General features: G+C 43.1%; 1 protein-coding gene across 3 annotated transcripts in view; it reads left to right on the top strand.

Annotated features, from left to right (window-relative positions):
- LOC133349882 (gamma-aminobutyric acid receptor subunit beta-3-like) overlaps positions 1–21,858 on the top strand; it is a 291,199-nt gene that overhangs the window by 126,576 nt on the left and 142,765 nt on the right. For all 3 annotated transcript variants that reach the window (XM_061563712.1, XM_061563711.1, XM_061563713.1), the window contains one exon: positions 11,215–11,435. In XM_061563712.1, the coding sequence (XP_061419696.1) occupies positions 11,215–11,435 (221 nt within the window). The remainder of the gene's footprint in view (positions 1–11,214; positions 11,436–21,858) is intronic.

Genomic DNA, 21,858 nt, shown 5'->3' with positions numbered 1-21,858 from the left:
ACGGAGCCCCACTACGTGTAATGCAACTGAGAAAATGCACGAAATTAGATTGCTCATGAAGACGGCCAGAGTAGTGCCGAGGCGAGAAAGTGGTCATTATCTTTCGAGCAGATATAGTTTATGAAACTATTGATAAAGCAAACTATTTTCAGGATGAAAAAGTGCACCCCATGACTTATAGCCACCGCAATGAAAGCTATAAAAGATGAAAACATCAGCCACCAGGTGAGTGCTGAGTGCGCGTGATGCGAGCATCTTCAGAGCTGTGTACAGACACTGCAATGGGTGCGAGGAGAAGACAGTATTGGATGATTAGAATTGTGAACGATTAATTCAGTTTAAATAGGCAATACATGCTTTAAAATAAAATATGAATAATCTTACGGAATTAAGTTACTAAAAACCTGCACTTAGCTCTCTTCAAGATGTAAACGCAAAGTGTGTTTCTTACTCTGTACGTGTGTTGAAATAGTTTTACGTAAGAAAATAAATAAGGGTCTTTGCTGTGTTCTCGTACCCATTGGCTATTAATTCAACAGTATTATAGTGCCACAAACCCAGTGTGCTGTTGGGAATCTGCTTTGGCGTCTGCAATTAGTGTGTGTGTATCCTGCTGGCCTCAACCTTGAATCATTCGGCCTAGCTGATAACAATTACGAGACACCATCCCTGTTTTAATGCTTGGGGCAATTATTTCCTGCTGTTTTCTGGCCATCACTTCAATAAGAAGAAGACGTTTTTTAAGCAGTTTTTTTCTCTCCCATACACATCCATACACACGTGAAGCAGAAGGAGAACACATTGATGATTACGCTCGCCCACGTAATAATATCAAAACATGAGCACTTCAAATTAATTATTACAGAATTGACCTGAAGCATAAAGTCACCTCTGAAGTATATCAAATCACCTCGTCACATAATTTCCATGAATAAACCAATCCGCTTGCTGGTGTTGTAAGTGAAACCCCAAAATGTGAAAAAATTGCCGAACTCTATAGCAGATTAACTTTCGTGCAATGCACCTCGGTGTGCTCGCAAGCGTTCGAGAAAACGTTTGATCAATACAATTACGAATGTGTCAAAATGTTCATGCTTTTCGCAGCAAATATTTTACACGTAAACATCATTAATGCAATTCTGTGGACTGCAGAATGATCGTGCAAAGTGCTTTGAAATGTGAAACCGCATGGTCTCTGACATCGCAAACTATCTTATGTGCAAGGCGTGCCCCTGTGGGTCAGTAACTTGACATTTGTTTGCATTTGCAGCTAATATCTTAAGATAAATATTAACCAAAATATTGGAGTTAATTGCCTGGCACTTATTGGCCATAAAGCGCTGTCACTCCGTAATACTAATTTCCAGCCCTGTCCAGACCTTTGCACGATTTCACATTTATCAAGCTTAAAGTCAAACGAGATTGCTATTCGACAACCGTTTAATGAATTGAAGAATGCTTTGTGGTTTCTCACTAATGACGTGCATAATTGCATTTCACTATTAAGGCTGCCATAGTACTGAAAATCTACCAAGAACGTGATCAGACTAGCAATTGTGAGCAATGTAAAATAGGTCATTAACCGAGAAAAAGAGAAGTGCGTTCCAACCTTGCGTCTAATTCGGAAAGAAGATAAACTACCAAGGGTAACTCAATCCCCAACTAACATGAATGCTAACTTGGAGAATGTAAATCTATAAGAAGAGACGAGGATCTCTCAATCAGCCCTAAAGGCTGCTGGAAGGGATACATGCTGATAGCAAGCACCTATTGAGCGATTCACAACACACAAGGAGGTGTTTGGGTTGGCACCACAACTGGTCACCTTTGCCTCCCTAGTGCTGGCGATTATACACAGTGCCAGGTGTTAATTGAGGGTTATTTGACTTGGCGAAGTTCCAAGGCCAGGTTTAGATACCGGTCGCCACTCATATTGTACTTGACGAAGCTGGTTACTCAAATTTGCAGGATCTTAGTGCATTGAATTTACTGCATTGCCAATATTCCACCACATATATCACACATCAGCAGAGACACCGATAAAAAGACACACTGTCACAGACATCCTCCATATTTAGCCTTATCTGCCGTCAGGGCAAGTGCTGTTGGTGAGCATACGATGAAGCCAGAATGACATAAAGGGAGTGGGTGGTGTGGCCAGTACTATGCCCTATTGCCATCTTCTCTCCGCGCTGATTTAAATAACTTGACAAAACTTCACATTTGCATTCGCGCGAGTCAATATAAAGGCAGCTCATGCCAGGTTGAGTTAACAATGCCCTCTGGTGCTCCACGTGGCCAGGACTTAGTCCACGTTGCGGGGATCATAGCACAATGTGAGAAAGAGATGCCAGACATATATCCAATACATGATATTAATCAATTCTGTAGACATTTATGGGGAAATAATGCACGGTATTTGTTTTAAGAGCCTTTTTTCCTTTTGGCGTATTAGTGCTACGCTAGAGCACTGAATTCAGCGATGGTAGAAGGTCATATGTTCACATCCCAGTCGGTGATGAACTCAACCATTCATCATTCAGGGCTTGAGATAATGACATCTGTTGCAAGTAAAACAGTTGGTGTCATATGGTTAGACTGTAATCGGGTATTTTTGGGTTAGATCACGTAAATATAAATGTGTCGTTAAACCCACCGCCACCCAACACAGCCAATTGGTATTTAGTTACCAGTTCATAGCAATATGTTGAAAATGATGTGGGTTTACTCTCCAACACACCGGTGTGCTGAACTCGTCACAAATTGGCATGTTTTGTTTATGTGACAAACATTACTAATTGGCTGTCCGGTGGTGGTGGGTTTAACGACATTTATATTTATGCGATCTAACCCAAAAAAATATATATTATGGATAATTTTGGTCGCGAAAGCCTATGTGCTGAACTTAAAATGGATAGACTGGTTTTCACCTTAGAAATGAGGAATTTCCACGACTGGCTCATGGATGGATTCAGAGATAGATACTCCCCAACACTCACTTTAAATAGTATTTTTTATGAAGATGCGGTGCTATATATATATATATGTTCAACAAATATACATTGTCCACGTAACAATAAACTACGTATTTTTTCTCTCTCTGCCATGGGATTGAAAACATGAGACAGTGCTAAGAAGATGGTAGAAATGAAACAAAATAGAATTGATTCTTGAATTTAAAGCACTCGAAAGTATGACGGTCGATTATGCTGGGGGAAGAGTTGCGTCAGACACAGGGTCATTCTTAGTTGCACGTGTTGCAAGTATTATGTTTATCGTGGAGAATGTGGAATCGATAGTGGTTGCAGTGCAATGATTCAGCCTGGTGGTGTTGTTGTTGTTGAAGTAATGTGGCGACAAGGGGGTTCGACTATGGTGGTCACGTGGAGTTGTACGACACTCACTCCTTGGAATGTGAGGTGGCCAGGAGGCATCGCAGTGAGTGGGGCATCGTTTTGCACCGCTAATTGAGAGTTTTTCCCTTCGCACGTGGCGAGTCTCTCTCGAGCTGCTGCAGTTTTCTGGCGCACTCTCTGATATGCGCTGCTCAATAATGTAACGCAGTTCAAGGGTACTGCTCCAAAGATTGCACCACTTAGGTCCAGCTTTAACCCAGTCGGGACCGATTTGAGTTCAAAAGCGGTATTGATCAATGTGGCTCAAACACTACTGCGTTTAAATATAAAATGGCTTCCGACCAGCTCGGAGGGATAATTCTTTAGAAAGCCATGTAAATAAAAACAACAACAACACGTATAAGTATGAACTATTGAGGCGAGTGCAGGCGAGACGGTGTGTGCACAATGCCAGGGGTGTCGCAGGCGAAGTGCCACCGCCTGGCTGCCTCTGTGTGGGTGGCAATGGCCCCTTGTGGGAGGTGCAGATGGCAGTCTAGGAAAAAAAATGCACACAACAGACGGTTGCTGTCAATTACTTCCTTGCGAGACGTACATGTTCCCGCTTTGCTTTGGTCTGCATAGCGGAACTGGCAGAATCCTTGCGCAGTGATCACATTTTGTGATGTTATTTGCTACTTGATCAGCTGGCTGGAGGTAACATAAATTAAAAACGGAACTATTTTTTATTTTACCAGATAAGGGCCACTAAGCTATAGAGCTCCTTTTCAGAAGGGACCTGGCTATGAACAATTATATCTTTGACGAAGTGGCTCATCACGTGGACATTGATAGCAGCCAAATACTCGAAGCAAAGGTTTCTAAATGTGGAAGGGAAAAGCCGGAGGACCCTGAAAAAAAATCCACGACCACGGGGAGAACATGCAAACTCTAAATTCACAGGCGTCAGGGTCACGATCTAACCCACGACCACCTGCATACCAGGCGAGGGAGTTAATATTTCGCCATCGTTCCGCTCCCATGATAACCAGATGTGTTGGAAGGGGTGGAAGTACCCACACTTTACCCCACCAAACGCGGCAGCGACTGACTGTGGTGACCATTCACACGGCTGGGTGAACAGAGTTTAAGTTTAAGCTGAGGATGGGAGAATATGAGATGCTTGCACTTTCGTTTCAACTGCCGCGCCAGAATTTGGAGTCGAACTGGCGGCTCTCTGCATTGTGAGTCTTTTGTGTTGCCCATTGTGATGCCCTTTGTGCTGCCCTTTTACACCAACGGCAGCTTTTACATCTTCAGCTGTGCGGTTTAACAGTATGAGGTGGATTCTGAGAGAGCTCAAACGTTGGCACAACTTGGAAAAAGGTGCCCTGGTGGTATTGGTGGGGAAGGTCGAATGTGTGAATGTGTAGATCCCATACCTAATTTGTAACGCCGGATGTTATTTAACTTGCTGCCATACAATCCACGCGTTCACTCGGAAAAAAAGATGCTGTCATTTTGTTGCAAATTAGTTTTCGTGAGGGAAGCAATTTCCTTTGGTGGAGGGAAACCGTTTGCGTGTGGGGACCGAAGGTGCGAAGAAGAGCGGCAGCTTCACTGCAGTCCCTCATGCTGCACGTAAGAATAACGTGAGCATGGGCAGTTGTGCTGTGGTGAGACTGGACCCTGCCATACGAATGTAGAGTTTTCCCTCTCTCTGCCTTTAGAAATACCACGAGGGTAATTGCTGGCCCATGCTTGTTTCAGCAGGCAGGCACCGACTTTAACGTATTTTTTAATAAAAACTGCAAAACAGTGATTCTGGGCACCGAGGTGGCAAGATGTTAACTACCTCGCATGGTATACAGGAGGTCGTGGGTTCGAGACTGACCCTAACGGCTTGTATTTGGAGTTTGCACTTTTTCCTTGTGGCAATGAGGAGTTTTTCTCCGGATCCTCGAGTTTTTTTTCCCCTTCACATTTAGAATCAACATTCATGTAGAGTATGTGGCTGTTATTAATGTCCACATGATAAGCAACTTCGTTGAGCTATTATTGGTGGTCAGATCGATTCTGAAAAATTGCTATATTGGTCAATGGGCCTTACCTGGTTTAAATAAACATTGTTTATAGAGTATTTTACAAAAAAATAGCATCATTAGCCCACATCCTTTCTCAGTGAAAAATTTGTAAAACAATAAAAATTAGGGGTTAACAGTGGGAGAGGTGTGGGTGCATGTAAGATGAGTTTCATGACACTACCCGTTCTCACGGGCTCATTATAATAATGCTACTCTGCATCAAAAGGGAGTAATCATCACAAACCGTATCCAGGAATGGTGTAACCAAAATGGATCCTAGCACGGAGGGACGTGAACTCACGTGGGCTCGCGAAAATGTACACCGTTTACACACACGCTCACAAACGAGAGAGAGAGAGAGTGCTCATGAAACGGGCAATACAGCCAATACAAAGGAGAAACCCGCATTGGCTACGAGACACACGGTACGAGCAAGACGGGCGATGCACGGTAGACATTAAAAAGAAGAGAGAGAAAAAAAGTAATCAAATCGTGATAATTCATCAAATCCCCGGGGAATGAATCGTTACATGCCTATTATTTAGCACAGTAATCAATGCAACACACACAGACCTCGTGAAATTATTTGTCAAGATTGAATAAAACAACACCCGAGTCGTTTTTTTCTACTCCGAGCTGCATGGTAATCACGTAAAATATTGTAGGGCACAATGAAGCATTGTATTGGAATTCAGAAGCGCGATGAAAAAAAATCCATCGCATTGTTGATGGGAACACATTTGCTATCTCAAGTGGATTTAAGAGCTTTTTTTTTACTTCCTCAAACAAATTGCCCCAGGACGTTACGTTAAAGGGTGCAGTGACACGCGCCTTCAGTCATTACAACAATTACACATCTAGTGTTTTTATACTGGGATGAGAGATGCGTACTTACACCTGCATATTTGAGCTGAAAACGTTGCACAGGAGATAAAAATAGCTTTAAGGGAGAGGGCGACAGAGAATGCAGTCTCTTGCAAGACAGCGCGGTGCTCATGTAAGCACTGCGCTGCATTCATTTAGATTTTCCAAAGAGTGGTAGTTATTCTTTTCACGCGCCGGGTAGAGAGACATTCGTTTTGTCGGGCATTGAAATGATAGGCTGAGCAGACTGGTTGTAAAATGGCAACGTTGAACATCACGGTGAATACCAGAAGGGAGGGAGGGAGGCCGTGTTACGGTAGATGGTTTAAGGGAGGCATGATTTACCAGGGTGGGAACAGATGACAGACCATTACTGCTTGGATTTTGAGCTGCTCCCTCCCATGCAGAGACACTTTTCCCAAGCCATTTGTCGTGGTTAATTTTAGCATGCGCACCACTGCGGATAAGTTATGGATAGACCATAGCGGGGACAATGAACATTATACAATGTGGCCTCCTTTTGATGGCGAAATTTTAGAAGTGCTACGTAGGATCGGTTATTTATTTTTAAAAAATCTACTCTCTTTTACACGGACTAGCTTGTGTGTCAGGATGTACTATGTTCAACTTCTTTCGCGCCGTACGTAGCCAACCGTACTAATAGGAGGTGCTTTAAATTTTCTGCTTGACTTGGTCAATGCTAGGAGATCATATCCCACTCTGGCTTTACCATACTCAGGTCAGAGTAGTTTCCTGATAAAATGAGCATTGAGGTGTGCTCCTCCCCGGCTTGCAGCCCTGATCCAGTGGCAGCATTTCCACATTCCTATGGCGGTGATGAGTCGTTCCATAGGACAACCACTGTCGACTATCCCACGAAGTTTTAGCTTATTTTATTGACCCTCGAGGGATGATGGGCCGAGTCAACCCTCAACGAGGATTTGAATGGAACGCGCTGGCGTTGTGATTGCAAGCAGCTCGCTCGAACGCTGGCGCGCCACCTGGCCGGCAAGTAGCTGCTATCGAGTGGGGGGCAAGAATCGATTGCCTAATGAATAAATTAACCTCTCCAATAGGAATGTGGAAAATCCACCAGCCGCTCGGAGCTTCCCATAGAGACCTGCCCTTGCCCGATGCACCGAAGGTGGTTCCGTGGCGGCGGGTCGTTTGTAGATCCTCCTTCCTCCTCCTCCGTAGGGGTCACGTGGCACCTCGATCACAATCAGCCCCCCCCTCCCCCACCGCCTCCTCCACCACCACGAGAGTCATTGCGACGAAGTCGACACTCACGGGCCAAACGGGGAAGGATACGATTTTAATAATGCAGCCGTCTTGACAATTCCTTATTCCAAAATTCCGCGAGGGAATTGTAGTTGGAAATCGGCACGTTTATGAACGCGACTCGGCGGTACGGGAGTGTCGGGTGAGACGCAATAAAAAAGGGTAGAAGATGAAATCCAAACAATAATGATGACTAACTGTACTTTCATCGTGCACGGCTATTCCGAGTGTCAATAAGAAAGGGGCACACACATGATTTGGAATTGGATCACTATTCTTTCGGAAAAAATCCTACCAATTGGAATAAACGTAGCAATTGTTCCTCCAAACTGCAAATAACTTGGCAATAGCCTCCTAAAAGAGAGGCGTAAGACTCCGTGAGGTTTTGTTAGGTAAACATAAAAATAAGAATGTGAATAAAACACCCTTGCATCTTACTCTCTGCATCATATGATAATTATTATGAGAAGTTATTTTTTTTAAGAGCACACTTTGCACCAAATGCCTAACATCATATAATCTCAAGACCTTTGAAAGGGCACCCCCCCCCCCCCCATTTGGCAGCTGTCCCTGTATAGCACAAGTTGACTCGGCACATAGCCTCCCATCAGACATGAGTCTGCATAGAGAGTGAAACTGCTTTTATCCCTGACGATGCATGGCGTGGGGGCGGGGCGCTACAGCGTTGGTGATAGGATGACTGCTGCACGATAAACGATCACAAATGGTAATTTGTGAGAAGTGCAACTGAAGTGTTTTCATAGCAGGAAACAATGTCGTTCGCAAAAACTCTGCACACTCCAGCCTGAAAAACGCCGTCTTCCCTGATTGCTTCAAAGTAGGGTAGCTCTCATTACTCTGATAGTGCATTGAGGCTAGGCTCGAAAGAAAGCTGTCTCTGGTGTGGACCAATCAGTTTCAAAGACAATGCATATATTATCAGAGTATGTTTTTTGTTTGCATTCTGACCACAAGTATTGTGGTTAATGCAGACATGATTCCTTGTATAAGGTTTCTGTTTGGTGTTTTAACAGAAAAAAGGTAGAAAACCTATTCTCATATCAGGGTAACTGCCCTGAATATTTTCTTCTTAAGTTTTGTGCGTTTCTAAAGAGGAAATAAAATGTTAATATGATTAAAGTCAATCCTCAAATGAGAGTTGGACACTACTGATCTCTGTTGACAATGCAATATATTATTTTGCGTAGTTGTGAACATGTATAACAAAAATAAATTAGCCGACAATATACCTTCTTTCCATACCTACTTTTCCATTAAAAAAATAAAAGCATATTTTTACACATCCCCATCAGCAGTAATTGTTCTCGCCATGTTAACTAATTCACCTGGTGTACATGAGTTCGTGGATTCAAACCCGACCCTGACGCCTGTGGATGTTTCTCCGGGTCCTCTGGTTTTTTCCTCTACATATAACATCAACATGTGTTTAAGGTATGTGGCTACTGCAATTTTCCATATGATAAGCCACTTCATTGAGCTATGCATTTGTGGTCAGGTCGCTTCTGAAAAAGAGCTACATAGCTCAGTGGGCCTTACCTGGTAAAATATGAATGTTTTTTTTTTTACTCTGGACCAGTTTCGACATTCACTGCCTCGTCAGCATATGCTTTCTGGAACCAATGCTGGTGATGATTATTTCATATTGGCTAATGGAGATTTCCTTCATAGGAAAAAAAACCCACTGTGAATAATATTGGTCAACTATTTTTAGTTGAGTCAAATGTAATATGGGTGGTTCAAGACATTATGCAGCTGACGTTGCTTTGGAAGTGTTATATCTGAAAACTGTGTGTACAATACTCGACTCTCACGTTTGCCACCCTGATAAATGCACTCACAGGTCAGTAGGCCCGACATGAGCTTTATCAAACGAGCCACAGTAGTCACTAATATCCGATCACTCGAACAACAATCACGCGTATAAACAACATCTAATCTCACGGTGAGTTTCTTCTGCTTGGGACTTGAGAATGCTAACGACAGCCCTTTGATAGTATTAGTTTGAATCCGACTAAGACAGAGATTTTGTTGTTGTAGTAGAGCACACATACATATTCATTTGGGCCTAATTTGCAGCAATGGTTTCTCTTAATGTCGCAATGTCATCTGCACGGTGTTTACATTTGTATTCAAAGCACGTCTCAGAGAAAAACCATCTCCGTGGCATTTTTATTGATGGGGCCGGTTCATAAAATTGTCATAATGCTCACTCGTGTAGGCAAGCGTGATGATGTAAACCGGCTTATGCCGACATTTAGCGTCCTCATAAGCATCCTTGCGGTAGTTACCGAAGCCCTGTGCATAACGTTGGACATCGCTGACAGCATTAGACCCGTACATCATTCGAAGGTGCAGGCGTGTATTTTATAGCAGCTGCCTATTTTTAGACTCCATAAATACACGCGCGGTTTGAACCTCCGCTTATCAGGTGCCGCACGGTGCTGTTTGTTGGCAGTTGACATGAATTGGTTCCAATCAAATGCATTTACACGTGCACCAGCCATGCAGCTCCCGATTTATAAGCTCGGGCAATATTGGTTTGAAAAGTTGCTTACTTGTGTCAGGGGCTTGGTGAGAAGGGCAAATGAATTCGACATTGTAGAAGAAATATGCGTGATTAGAGGCCAGATTAAAATTGCCATTTAAAGCAAAGTGAGAAATGTAGCCCGGGTTTGCATGTGCACACCGATATACTGTGCAGTTTAGTTTAACGACAGCGTTTCTCTTAAGTTGCTACAACATTATACAATGTTGCGGTTATTTTAGTGAGAAATACGATTCTACTTAAAAAATTAGGTGAGAATTCGCCAATCAAATTACTTCATTTGATTGGATAAGTAGTCATTGAGATACTTTTTTTTCAAGGAGACTTGAAAAATATAATTTAAAAAAATAATAATCACGCTTTAAATCCCTTTGGCAATCCATTGCCAGATTAAGGACTTCCTACTCTGTGTCAGTGGCCACACTGGTCAGTATGGGGTTTTGACTGGGGTGGTGGACTCAGGAGGAATGGCTGCCAAAGACCACGAGATATCGATTTGGTTTCTAGTTTTTAAATAGTTTACAGCTTACTCGCCACTGATGTTAACCGTGGCAGAGAGTGAAACTAGTGTCCATGTGCAACAGTATGCTAACCACTACACCTCAGCAATATTTCAATCATAAAAAGTATTCCAGTAATTTGTTATGATTTTGGTTCAAAGTGATATTTTACAATAAGGATGCATGAACTATCAAATCAGAAGAGTGAAAATCTCACCCCACTCAATGAACATTGGCATTCCTGATCCAGTGGTGGTAATTCCACACGAGCTATAGAGCAACTAATCTTCTGACCAGGGCACAACATCTTATAACCAGAACACAAAGGCTTATTGTTGAGAACGCTGTCATAGAGAATTTCATGTTCACTGTACAGCAGAGTGCACTTCAGTGGTGCTGCAGTTTAATACATTTCCAGCATGGGTGTGGGAATCAAACTGCTGGCTTGACACAAACGTGGGCCGCAGAACGGATATGATCCATGATGAGGACTGCTACCTTTCCATATCGATCACCGTACACAGGCTGTGTCTACAGAGATGCACTTGACATGAAGTGCTTCCTCTCCCGTTTGTCCCCCGCAGGACTACACGCTCACTATGTACTTCCAGCAGTGCTGGACGGACAAGCGGCTCTCCTACACGGTCATCCCTCTGAATCTGACTCTGGACAACCGCGTGGCCGACCAGCTGTGGGTGCCCGACACCTACTTCCTGAACGACAAGAAGTCGTTTGTGCACGGCGTGACGGTGAAGAACCGCATGATTCGCCTTCACCCGGATGGAACGGTGCTCTACGGCCTGAGGTGCGTTCGCATCTCCACCCGCCGGCGCCACGCGCTCGCTCGGCATGTGTGGAGTGCGCAGAATCACACTTTAATTTTTATTACTTATTACTATGTAACGCCCACTGAGCTGTACAGCTCTTTTTTTCAGAAGCGACCTACCCACAGATGATAGCTCAACGATAAGTGGCTTATCGCGTGGACATTTATAGCAGCCAAATGCACTGAATGCGTGATGTTGATTCTAAATGTGGAGAGAAAGGAGAAAAACAGTGGACCCGCAAAAATCCACGTGACCAACGGGGAAGGAGACACCACAAAATGTACAGCAGACATCAGAGTCGAGATCGACCGCATGACGTCCTGCATACCAGGCGAGGTAGTTAACATCTCGCCACCGTACCACCACTCGCCACTGTCATTGTAGCCAGGGTAATTTTTAGTAAAAAATAATAATCACGGCCGAGGTTAAGGGGAGAAAATGTTTTTTGTTTATTGGAATGAGGAATTGCAGAAAGCGCCGAATCGAAAGTGCGATGTGTTTCAGACCCTCCGAGGTTTTTGTCGACTTTGTTCAAGCATGCGATTTCCATGACCACAGTGTCCTCGGAGCCAAAGCTGGAGCTGTATTCATAGCATAATCTCATATTTTGTACTTCCAAAGAAACTTAATTCGCTATGGGGACCTCATTTGCCAGTAAAAATATGATAATTGGTTCGTTACCCTTCTATCTGGCAACAAAACTGACACCTTTTTGCAAGGAGTCATGTTTGCATAGACCGCAATACCTGCAGTCATAAATACAAACAAAAGACATAACTCTGATAATGTGCACTGTCCTTGAAGTTGATTGGTCCACACCCGAGACAGCTTTCCTTCGAGCCTAGTCTCATATGGGTTGGACCAGATGACGCCAAAAGGCGCCTTTTGGCGTCATCTGGTCCAACCCATATGAGACTAGGCTCGAAGGAAAGCTGTCTCGGGTGTGGACCAATCAACTTCAAGGACAGTGCACATTATCAGAGTTATGTCTTTTGTTTGTATTTATGACTGCAGGTATTGCGGTCTATGCAAACATGACTCCTTGCAAAAAGGTGTCAGTTTTGTTGCCAGATAGAAGGGTAAAGAACCAATTATCAAACTTAATTCGATTACGCAATTATTTTTTCATGCACGGTTTCTAAAAAGTAATATGTTAAGTCGATTTAATGTGGAAAAATATCAGCACTCTACTCTAATTAAAATGCTTTGTCACACGAGATATGTACACTTTGGTTGCTGCTGTATCGCATTCATGCAAACGGCTCATGCAATTGAAATCGTCGACTATTTGTGTTGGAATTATTTTCCAATGAATAAAAAAATCGCAAATCAACCAATTGGTATACACTAAAGAATATATACAAAATAATCTGATTACAAACAGGTAATTGAGTAACAGCACGAGATTACTTGTGTCTGCTTTTCTTTATATGATTATGATAATGCGATCCTTTTTATACGTGTATCACGTTGCTCTCCAACGCTGCAGATCATTTTCAAAATCAAACATTCACAAGACACAAGAGACTGTAGTATTCCAAAATCAACCAAGCAAGGAATCGGCAACTGGCCTTGTCTCATCAAATTGCAGATTACAGCCTCCTTCTATAACAGTGCCTCCAAAGTAGAGGGAGTTGACTTTACTAAAGCAACACATATAAGCCCATGATGACAGTATAGGGATGTTCAAACACTGCCGATGAGTTACTTGACTCCAAACATATGTGTGGTTGTCATGCGTGATGTTGAAAGCCGCATGACCTTACAAGGCTATTTGCTGACACAGCAATCCCTGAAAAGCCTTAGTTTTTGGTAATATTGGTGCCTTCTGTGCATATACACACCCTCTGCTGGGTTTGCATGGCATTGTGTTTTTTTTTACCCAGGATATTATGAGACATAAGAACAATCCACAATCATGTGTATAGAGGTGGCAGCATCAATGTATTGTACCTATTTTTAGGTTTTTTCGGTAAAGTCACGTAGGTAAAAAATTAAAATTAATAAAAGTAAAATAAAATAAAAATCACGACGTTTCGGAGGCAACACAAAAGGCTGAGCCTTTGTTATGCAGTCTATTCTTAGTCAAACAAAAGGCTGAGCCTTTGTTATGCAGTCTATTCTTAGTCTTAAGCCTCACCTTACCATATTAGTAAAAAAGTGTGCCGTACTTGGCCCTTCCCCTCTTCAACCATTATATATACGGAGTGGTAGCTCTTGTAATCTCTCATTTACTTGATACAGCTGTCGTGGCTGTGACGGTTCCACCTGAAGACGGAAGCTTGTGTTGCCTCCGAAACGTCGTGATTTTTATTTTATTTTACTTTTATTAATTTTAATTTTTTACCTACGTGACTTCACCGAAAAAACCTAAGAATATGAATCCTTGCTGTCACGAAAGCTTCAAATCTAGAAGTATTGTACCTAATTCAAATTTAGGCTTTTTTTATTACTTTCCTAAATGCCTTGACAGCAGTCATAATTAACGTATGAAAATAACCCATACATGATAGCACAAGCCTTTGACATCCTTTAATGGCCTGTGTCATAGCCACTGCGGTCATCTCCTCTTTAGTTTTTGCCGAGGGAATGCACGATTCTCTTTGTGCGTCTGGAACTCGTGTCCTTGCAGTTGGCCAAGGGTGGATTACCGTGCGTACAAATCGGCAAACACAAATTTCTTTGACAGGTGCCATATTGAGACCGTCAACCTCTCGGATAAGCCAAGAAACGTGGTTTATCTTCGGTGAGGGCCTGCGACTTGAACCCCTCAGCTCAACACTGCTGCCTCAGGAGCTCGCACACAGCCACTGAGGCCAAATGGGGAAATTGTGGACACAAGAGACTCGTTACACGGCAGAGAGGATAGGCAGCGATTAGCAAGGATTGCATGGACAAACACACATCTGCGGCACAGCAATTGATGGATTACAAGAACAATGAAGCAGGCATGTCCATTTCAGCTGGAACCACATGGATTACGCTGACACTTGAGAATGTGTGTCCGAGGTGGAGGGTGAGGTTATAATCTTTTGACATACAAAGTAGGAAGCATCCAACTCACTATCATCGTGCCCTACATTTGCTTTAAGCATGGGCTGTAATACATCTTGTGTATTTTTCGCCCTCAAAAAGCAACACGGCGAAGAATGGGAATCATTTGTGATACAAGTCGCACAGGGATGCTGTCGCGGCGGAATTGGTTAGCACACCGGACTTGCAATCCAGGGGTTGTCGGCTCGATCTCCTCGCGTGGTCGTTGACACGATGGCCAGGAAGGCTACGGCGGTTCAGAAGGTGTTTCACTAATGAGCTTGGACAGGCACGCAACAGGAGCCAAGGAAGAAAAGAGCCAGACAGCAATGACGGAGCAAAATATCTCAGAGAAGAACGGGTGAGACTGACCGATGTCACTAACGATCGCTTAAGAGAAGCGGCTCTTTCGTCGCTGATGAGCTGACGGCAAGGACTTATAATGGCTCGCAAAATACTAAACACCTCACATAACCTCAGTTTCCTTTTGTAATGGAATTAAATTTTAAAAATGAAAGAGTGTCTTGGGTTGGAAAGCATTGCCATGGATTGTGGTGCATGCTTCCAATGCAGCGCTTTCGAAGAGGCATTGGTGGATGGCTTAACAGAACCCATGATGTGCGTGCGATTCCAAATCCACTGGCCTCCGATATTAGCGAGTGGATGGCTACAGAGAATGGGGTTACTCACGTATCTGTATAGATTTTGGGTGTTATCTACTCTTCATATGTAGGGCTTCTGTGGATATTCTGAGGGGGTTTTTTGGTCTCATTAACACAAACTCGTTAAGCAAATGGCAAAACATCCTTCATGTGGAACCCTCCTAAAAGGAGCCTTGACCCTCCTGAAAAAAAGTCTTAAGATTCGGTGAGGTGTTCCTGGGTAAACGAGTGGCATGCTTTCATGTATTTTTTTTTATTAGTTATAGATTATTAAAGGTATCTCATGACGAAGCTGTGTAGTATTCCATGACGGTGCTGGTTCAGCGGACGAGGAACTTGTGTTTGTTTCCGTATAGGGAAGGACGATACACAGGCAGTGCTCGTAGGTTCCCCTTTGACTAGTCACGAAACAAATTATTTACCATTTCTCCTGAACTGTGCAATTTGCAGTCAACTAATTCGAATTTCAAACGTTCATAGAATATTAAAAACAACTTTTACTTTTCACATAGTTATGAGCATGCAATTATAATTTGGACGCCTAACGCGCCTTCAACTGAGTGCCTTGTTAGTCAATAAGTAACGTGTGTTCGTTCACTTCTTGCATTGCACGGAAAATACAGAGAAGCACGTTTTGTGCCGTTAGGGTACTACTTAAAACAAATATTCTGAAAGTTTCAAAGTGCTATTTTGTGGCTGTCAAAATGTTATATCGCATAAAGTATGTGACAGGATTTATGCTACGTATTGTGCAATTGTTTTTTTTTACATTTGGGACTTGCTTGCATTATTTTTATTTTCTTGTGGACAATTGCCTTTGCATGAATTGGAGCTCAAGCGTGAACACTATTCATCTGAGAATGAATGCGTGTGAGGTGGTCCTCCATCTCCACATTCTGATGGCAGGGCCCACTTTAGGCCCGACTGTGAACTTGGCAAGTTCCTGATCGGGGCTTAGGGAACTCTGTCACAACATCAGCCGTGCTGAGAAGATCATAATGACGATACGTGTATAAAAGTGACAATTTGAAACGTTTTATTGCTAGTGGTTGAATGGAGTTTAATAAGAAAAAAATATATACTAATTGTTTGAACGTGCACGAATAAGCTGTGGTGGTGGTGGAGTGATGGTGCAGTGTGTCACACACTGCGATGAGACAGGCAACCTGAGAAAGTGGTATCTGAACAACAAGAACAACACAATAACAACAACACAATAGCAACAACCTAATTATATAACGTGCCGTTCATGCAAATAGCATCTCAAAAACAGTGCAGGTAACTGGTGCAGTTTTCGCACTGAGGCGCACGAAATTTGTAGGCAAGCACGAAAGGCAGCCAAGAATTGCCCAAACGCTGTTATCCTGTTTTGGGATGTTTGGCTAACTTTCTTCATCAACCCGCGTTGACGAGTGTGGGAAATGAATGGTCAAACAATCCCCATTTACTTGCACGGCAGCTAGAGCCCTTCATCCAGTGGTGGATTCACAAAGGAATGTAAAACTATTAGTTTTGTTTATTGATTTCAAGACGTGTGGGTATTTTTTCTTTGTGAGTAGAGAGTCTAAAAAAGAATTCGCTATTCAGTGTTTGGAATGCCTAATCGGTCCTGCTACTGGATAAATCGATGCAATATTCCGATGCGTTGGTGCCAATGTCCTGACTGCAGAGAAAGACGAGAGCTCCTGCTACTGCTCGTGCATGTGAAATGTGGAAGAGAAGAGGAAGAATAATGCATATAAGTAAATGAACAAGCGACAAATAAGACACGGTGCACTTTAATGCAAAATTTAATTGCAATGAATAGCTTATTACGTAGCAATTTCATGCATCCCTAACATTACCTATGCAGCATGCTCTCCTTGGAATGTAAAATATTTCTACAATGTTACATTTAAGGAAGAAATAAAACGATGAGCAAAGTTGCATTTGTTTTTAAAACCACCCAATTAAGTCCTGCAATTAAGCAGCGTGTGGGAAGTGTGATAAGAAATTGATCACCGACAAAGTGCCTTAAAAGGCCATTAAGGACAGCAGCTCAATACCTATCGCTTCCCTTCTGCTGCCCGCGCAGACATTGCCCGCTGGTCGTGTCCCCGCACGAGCCTAGGAGTTTTCGTTCGTAATCAGAAGCGGCTCCATTTGGGAGAATCGCAAGAAGTGTGCCGAGGAGGATGTGGGTGGCTACCCCCCTCTTGATGCTTCTTCCTGCGTTTGTCGGTGACGGAGAGAGAGAGCGCGCAACGTCGCGAGCGGCCCTCGACTCACCGTGCGTTGGGCGATCTCTCTCCCGCGTGTGTGTTTCGTGCCTTGCTTCATGGCCTAATGGAACATTTGCATTTCTCGTCTCCACTGATGCCCTTTGGCTTCATTATCATGCGCGGCGGAGAGCGTGGGTCCCACGTGCGTACACACCAGTCCCATGTCCTCTGAATGTCCTCCATCTCATGTGCCTTAAATAAGATAAAATATAGCTTTTACCGCGAATTTACATCGTTAGAATTCTGCGCGAGAAAAAAAAAAAACAGCCCAATATTAACTGCTTCGGGGAATTGTGCAAACATTGTTATTTTTTTTACGAATTATATCTTCCGCATTTCGTATGCTGCGTGCGCCGATGGTTTCACGGTACGCTGCACACATTGGCAACGTTCTTTTTCACTTCAAGATTATAAACGTTCGGGGCAATCGCTCGGATGTCGTAGTGACCAGAAAAATACAATGCCAGATGATGGTGTCCCATTGTGGCCTCGGACGCCACTTGCCTTGCTTTCCCCAAAAGTCCTGCACCTCCTGCAAGGTAGCAGGGGCAGTACCTTGTTCACAAACAGACGCGCGAACGTTCCGCTGTGCTTACAGAGGAGGTGCACGGCTGTTTTTTTTAAAATCGACTCTGCATGATAGAGAGGCGTCTACTGCGGTCTGGATTGCTTGTGCCCGCAATATTAGTTCTCAACGATGCTCGATAATATTTGTTCAGTTCCAATTAGTTGTAATACACAGTACTGTATTTAGATAATAATTCATACTTGGGATAATCATTGTACAACTTTACTGATGCAATACCTGCATATGGATTCTTTATTACACATTTGTCACTGTAAATGTTGCCACCGTAAATGCAGTTTGCTGCTGATTATGGTTTTGTGTTTTGATCAATACTATCTACATAGCTTGTAATTTATTGAGATTAACGAAATATAGTAATATTTACGTCATAAATGTGTAAAAAATTACAACCACAATATTTATTAATTGAAGGGTAACAGATACTGTAATATAACGCTCATAACACAATCATGTATATATCATTCCCTGTCAACCACATTGAAGACATAAATGCAATGTACTAGCTGGTATCACACATTTTCTACCAGCATTAATACTTCATGTTTTCACAAAGCAACATCCGGACACATAACCCTTCTATTTTTCATGCTCTTCACGACAGCTAGAATGCCTGTCACTCTGAGATCACAGCTTACTATGAGTTGCAATCGAGAATTTGTGCAATATGCAGAAGCCATTTTAAATATTTTCAAAGTCAATGTGTCCCATCCTTTAAATGACCACTTCACTTTCATTATCCCCACCAACGGTCATCTGAGGCAGTGGTGGAAATTCCACATTACTATGGTGGAGTCAGTCTCTCAAAAGGACAATCGCTGTTATATTTCCCTGGGGTTTGTTTTATTGAGCTAGGAGTTGGTGGGCTGAATGAAGCCCCCGCTGAGATTTGCATCCACTGCACTGGCTATGCATTACTGTAAACGTCAATAGCACACTTTTTCAAGATTAATATTTCAAAGGACAAAAAGCTTTAAAAACAAATGACGGTGATATATCCCCGAGTGTGCTTAAGCATTTCCATTCAGACATTTTGTAGATAATGATATAATCAGTCGGTTAGTGATTGTTTTTTTTAATGAGGCAGGTGAACATCGTATAAACAAGGATGATAAAACAGGTGCATGAAATGTGCCGTCTCTTAAGAGTCACTTGGCAGTCGGGAATTTTATTCAAGGCAGAAGGAAAACGTCGTCTAATTGTGTCTGACGAGCCATAATTCAGTACCGGCTGAAGGTGGACATCTCGTTGCAATTTTGACAGCTCACGTGGGAAATTGAAAAGAGCCTGAATAATGTGCCAGCCTCTAATGTCCGCGTCAAATAACGAGTTGCCCCTCACTTGGTGCAGTCAGTTTAAGCAGACTGACAGCCAAAGTCACACACGAGAGCAGCGGAAAGCATTTACGTATATATATATTTTTAAACTCCGTTTCATACGAATGTAGCTGCAACCGAGTGATGTCGGTTGAAAGATCAATGCTAAAAAATCCATTATGATTAAAACCGATGTGGCTTGGCAAGCTTAGTGGTCAGCGCACCTACCAGTTTACACCTCGCCAACGGTGCAATTCCTACAACCGCCTGGGAGTTGCAACAGGGACTTCCCAAAGCACTCCTGCAAAGTGCATGTGAGAAAGGCGCGGCGACATTCACAAGCGGAAGCCATTGTGGAACACCGGTACAATGCTACCTTTTTTTTAATGAATATTCGCCTTCGATAAATTGTGAAATAAGTCTCTCTCGGAAAAGAGATGAAGACTGTTCACAGGGCATTGATTGACTGATTTAATTGGAACAACAGGGGCAAACTAGTCCGACAAATGATTGCCGCTATAAACAAGGGCGAACACTAATTTATAGGCAAGTGATATATACGTATGACCCACATTTCATAACAACAGATATAGTCTGTGATGTTTCTGAGTGTATGGAATCGCGTGGCTGGAAGACGATGGACATGAGGGATGATGGCCATGGGGGAGGAGGATGATGGAATGACTGCCGGACGGGGGGGATGCGCACGAAGTGTGTCGTGACGCAGAGAAGGGACGATGAAATCAGCTCGCTCGCCACGGGCGCTCGGTGGATACTTCATGGCAGAGCCACAAGAGATGGTGACCGCCTGGGGAGGCCCTCGTCCAGCAATTGATAACAACAACAAAATCTGACAAATTGGAAAACAGATCAATCTGGAAATATTATGGTGACAATTAAGTGATGGATGCTGTCAGGGTTAAGCCTTGAAGTATGCCACGTGGACACAAAGGGGTGCCACGGTGGTGAAAATGTTAACTACTTCATCCTGGTATACAGGAGGTTGTGGGTTCGATCCCGACTCTGATAACTCTATATTTGGAGTTTGCATGTTTTCCCTGTGGTCGCATGGATTTTTCTCCGGGTCCTCTAGTTTTTTCCTCCACATTTAGAAACATACATTAAGAAGATTTGGCTTCTATAAATGTCTACATGATACGCCTCTTAATTGGGCTATGATTTAGAGCCAGGTTCCTTCTGAAAAAATAGCTACATAGCTGAGTGGTCTTGACCTCGTAAAATAAAAATGTATTTTTAATGTGTAAAAAAATGCATAATGTAGTTCCGAGGAATAGCAACGATGAGTCACACCATGCAGTTCTGGGAAAGGATCATACAAAAGAGACTGGGGAAGCTTGTGGATATTGGCGAGAGTTAGTTTGGATTCAGACAGGGAAGGTCAACAATGGATACAATCTTTGCACTAAGAGTATTGATGGAGAAGTTCAGAGAGAAGAAACGGGACCTGCATATGGTGTTTATTGATCTACAAAAAGTGTAGGCAGGGTGCCTAGAGAGCTCATCTGGTGGTGTATGAGAAGAAGAGGTATTCCGGAGATATGTGTCCAGCTGATCTAGGAATGATATGAAGGAGGAAAAATGCATATGCAAAGCAGTTGTGGAGTGTTGGAGAGTTTTCAAGTCAATGCAGGAGTGAAGCAAGGTTCTGCCCTGATCCCATTCCTGTTACTCCTGGTGCTCGACACATTAATGAGAGATATTCAGAGGGATCTCCCTGGTGTATGTTGTTTGCAGATGGCATAGTGCTATGCAGTGAAAGCAGAGGGCTAATAGAAAATGGTTTGAAGATCTGGGTGCAAAAGATGAAGGGAATGGGTTGAGGATCAGTCGGACAAAGATTGAGTATATGGTGGAAAATTTCAGTGGAAATAATGCAGGAGGATTGCAAATTGGAAGTGACCAGTTAATGAAGACGAACGAGTTTAAGTACCTGTGTGCAACGATGTGGTGCTGATGGATCACTAGAAGGAGAGATGAGAATAAGAACAATGGCCGGATGGCTGAAATGGTGAGAGATGACTGGTGTGGTGTGCGATAAGAGGGTCCCTGTTTGGTTGAAGGGAAAAGTGTGTAGTGTATAGTAGTGTATAGTGCAGTGTATAGTGTAGTGTATAGTACAAGATGGTGGTGAGGCCGGTGCTGTTGTATGGGGCCGAGTGCTGGGGCACAAGAAAGAGGGAGGACCAATATATGGTAGTCACAGAGATGAGGATGTTACAATAGATGTTGGGTTTAACAAGGAAGGACAGGGTGAGAAATTAAGAAGTGAAAGGAAGACTCAAGGTGGTATAAATCACAGAGAAGATGGGAGAGAAACGGCTGGTATGGTTTGGTCATGTGGAAAGACAACCGGAAAAGCACGTGGGTCAGAAGGTGCAAGAGATGCAAGTGGAAGGAAATAGATCAAGAGGAAGGCAGCAGAAGAGGTGGGGCAATGTGGTCCGATCGGACATGGTTGCCCGAGGATTGGAAAGAGAGATGATGCAGGACAGGGCAGTGTGGAGAAGGTTGGCAAGGACAAC

This window comes from Lethenteron reissneri, chromosome 32, assembly GCF_015708825.2.
Source record: "Lethenteron reissneri isolate LAM-NWPU_2019-01 chromosome 32, ASM1570882v1, whole genome shotgun sequence".
Lineage (NCBI taxonomy): Eukaryota > Metazoa > Chordata > Hyperoartia > Petromyzontiformes > Petromyzontidae > Lethenteron > Lethenteron reissneri.
Note: the sequence above shows the minus strand (reverse complement) of the source record. Positions and strands in the feature narration are given on the sequence as shown.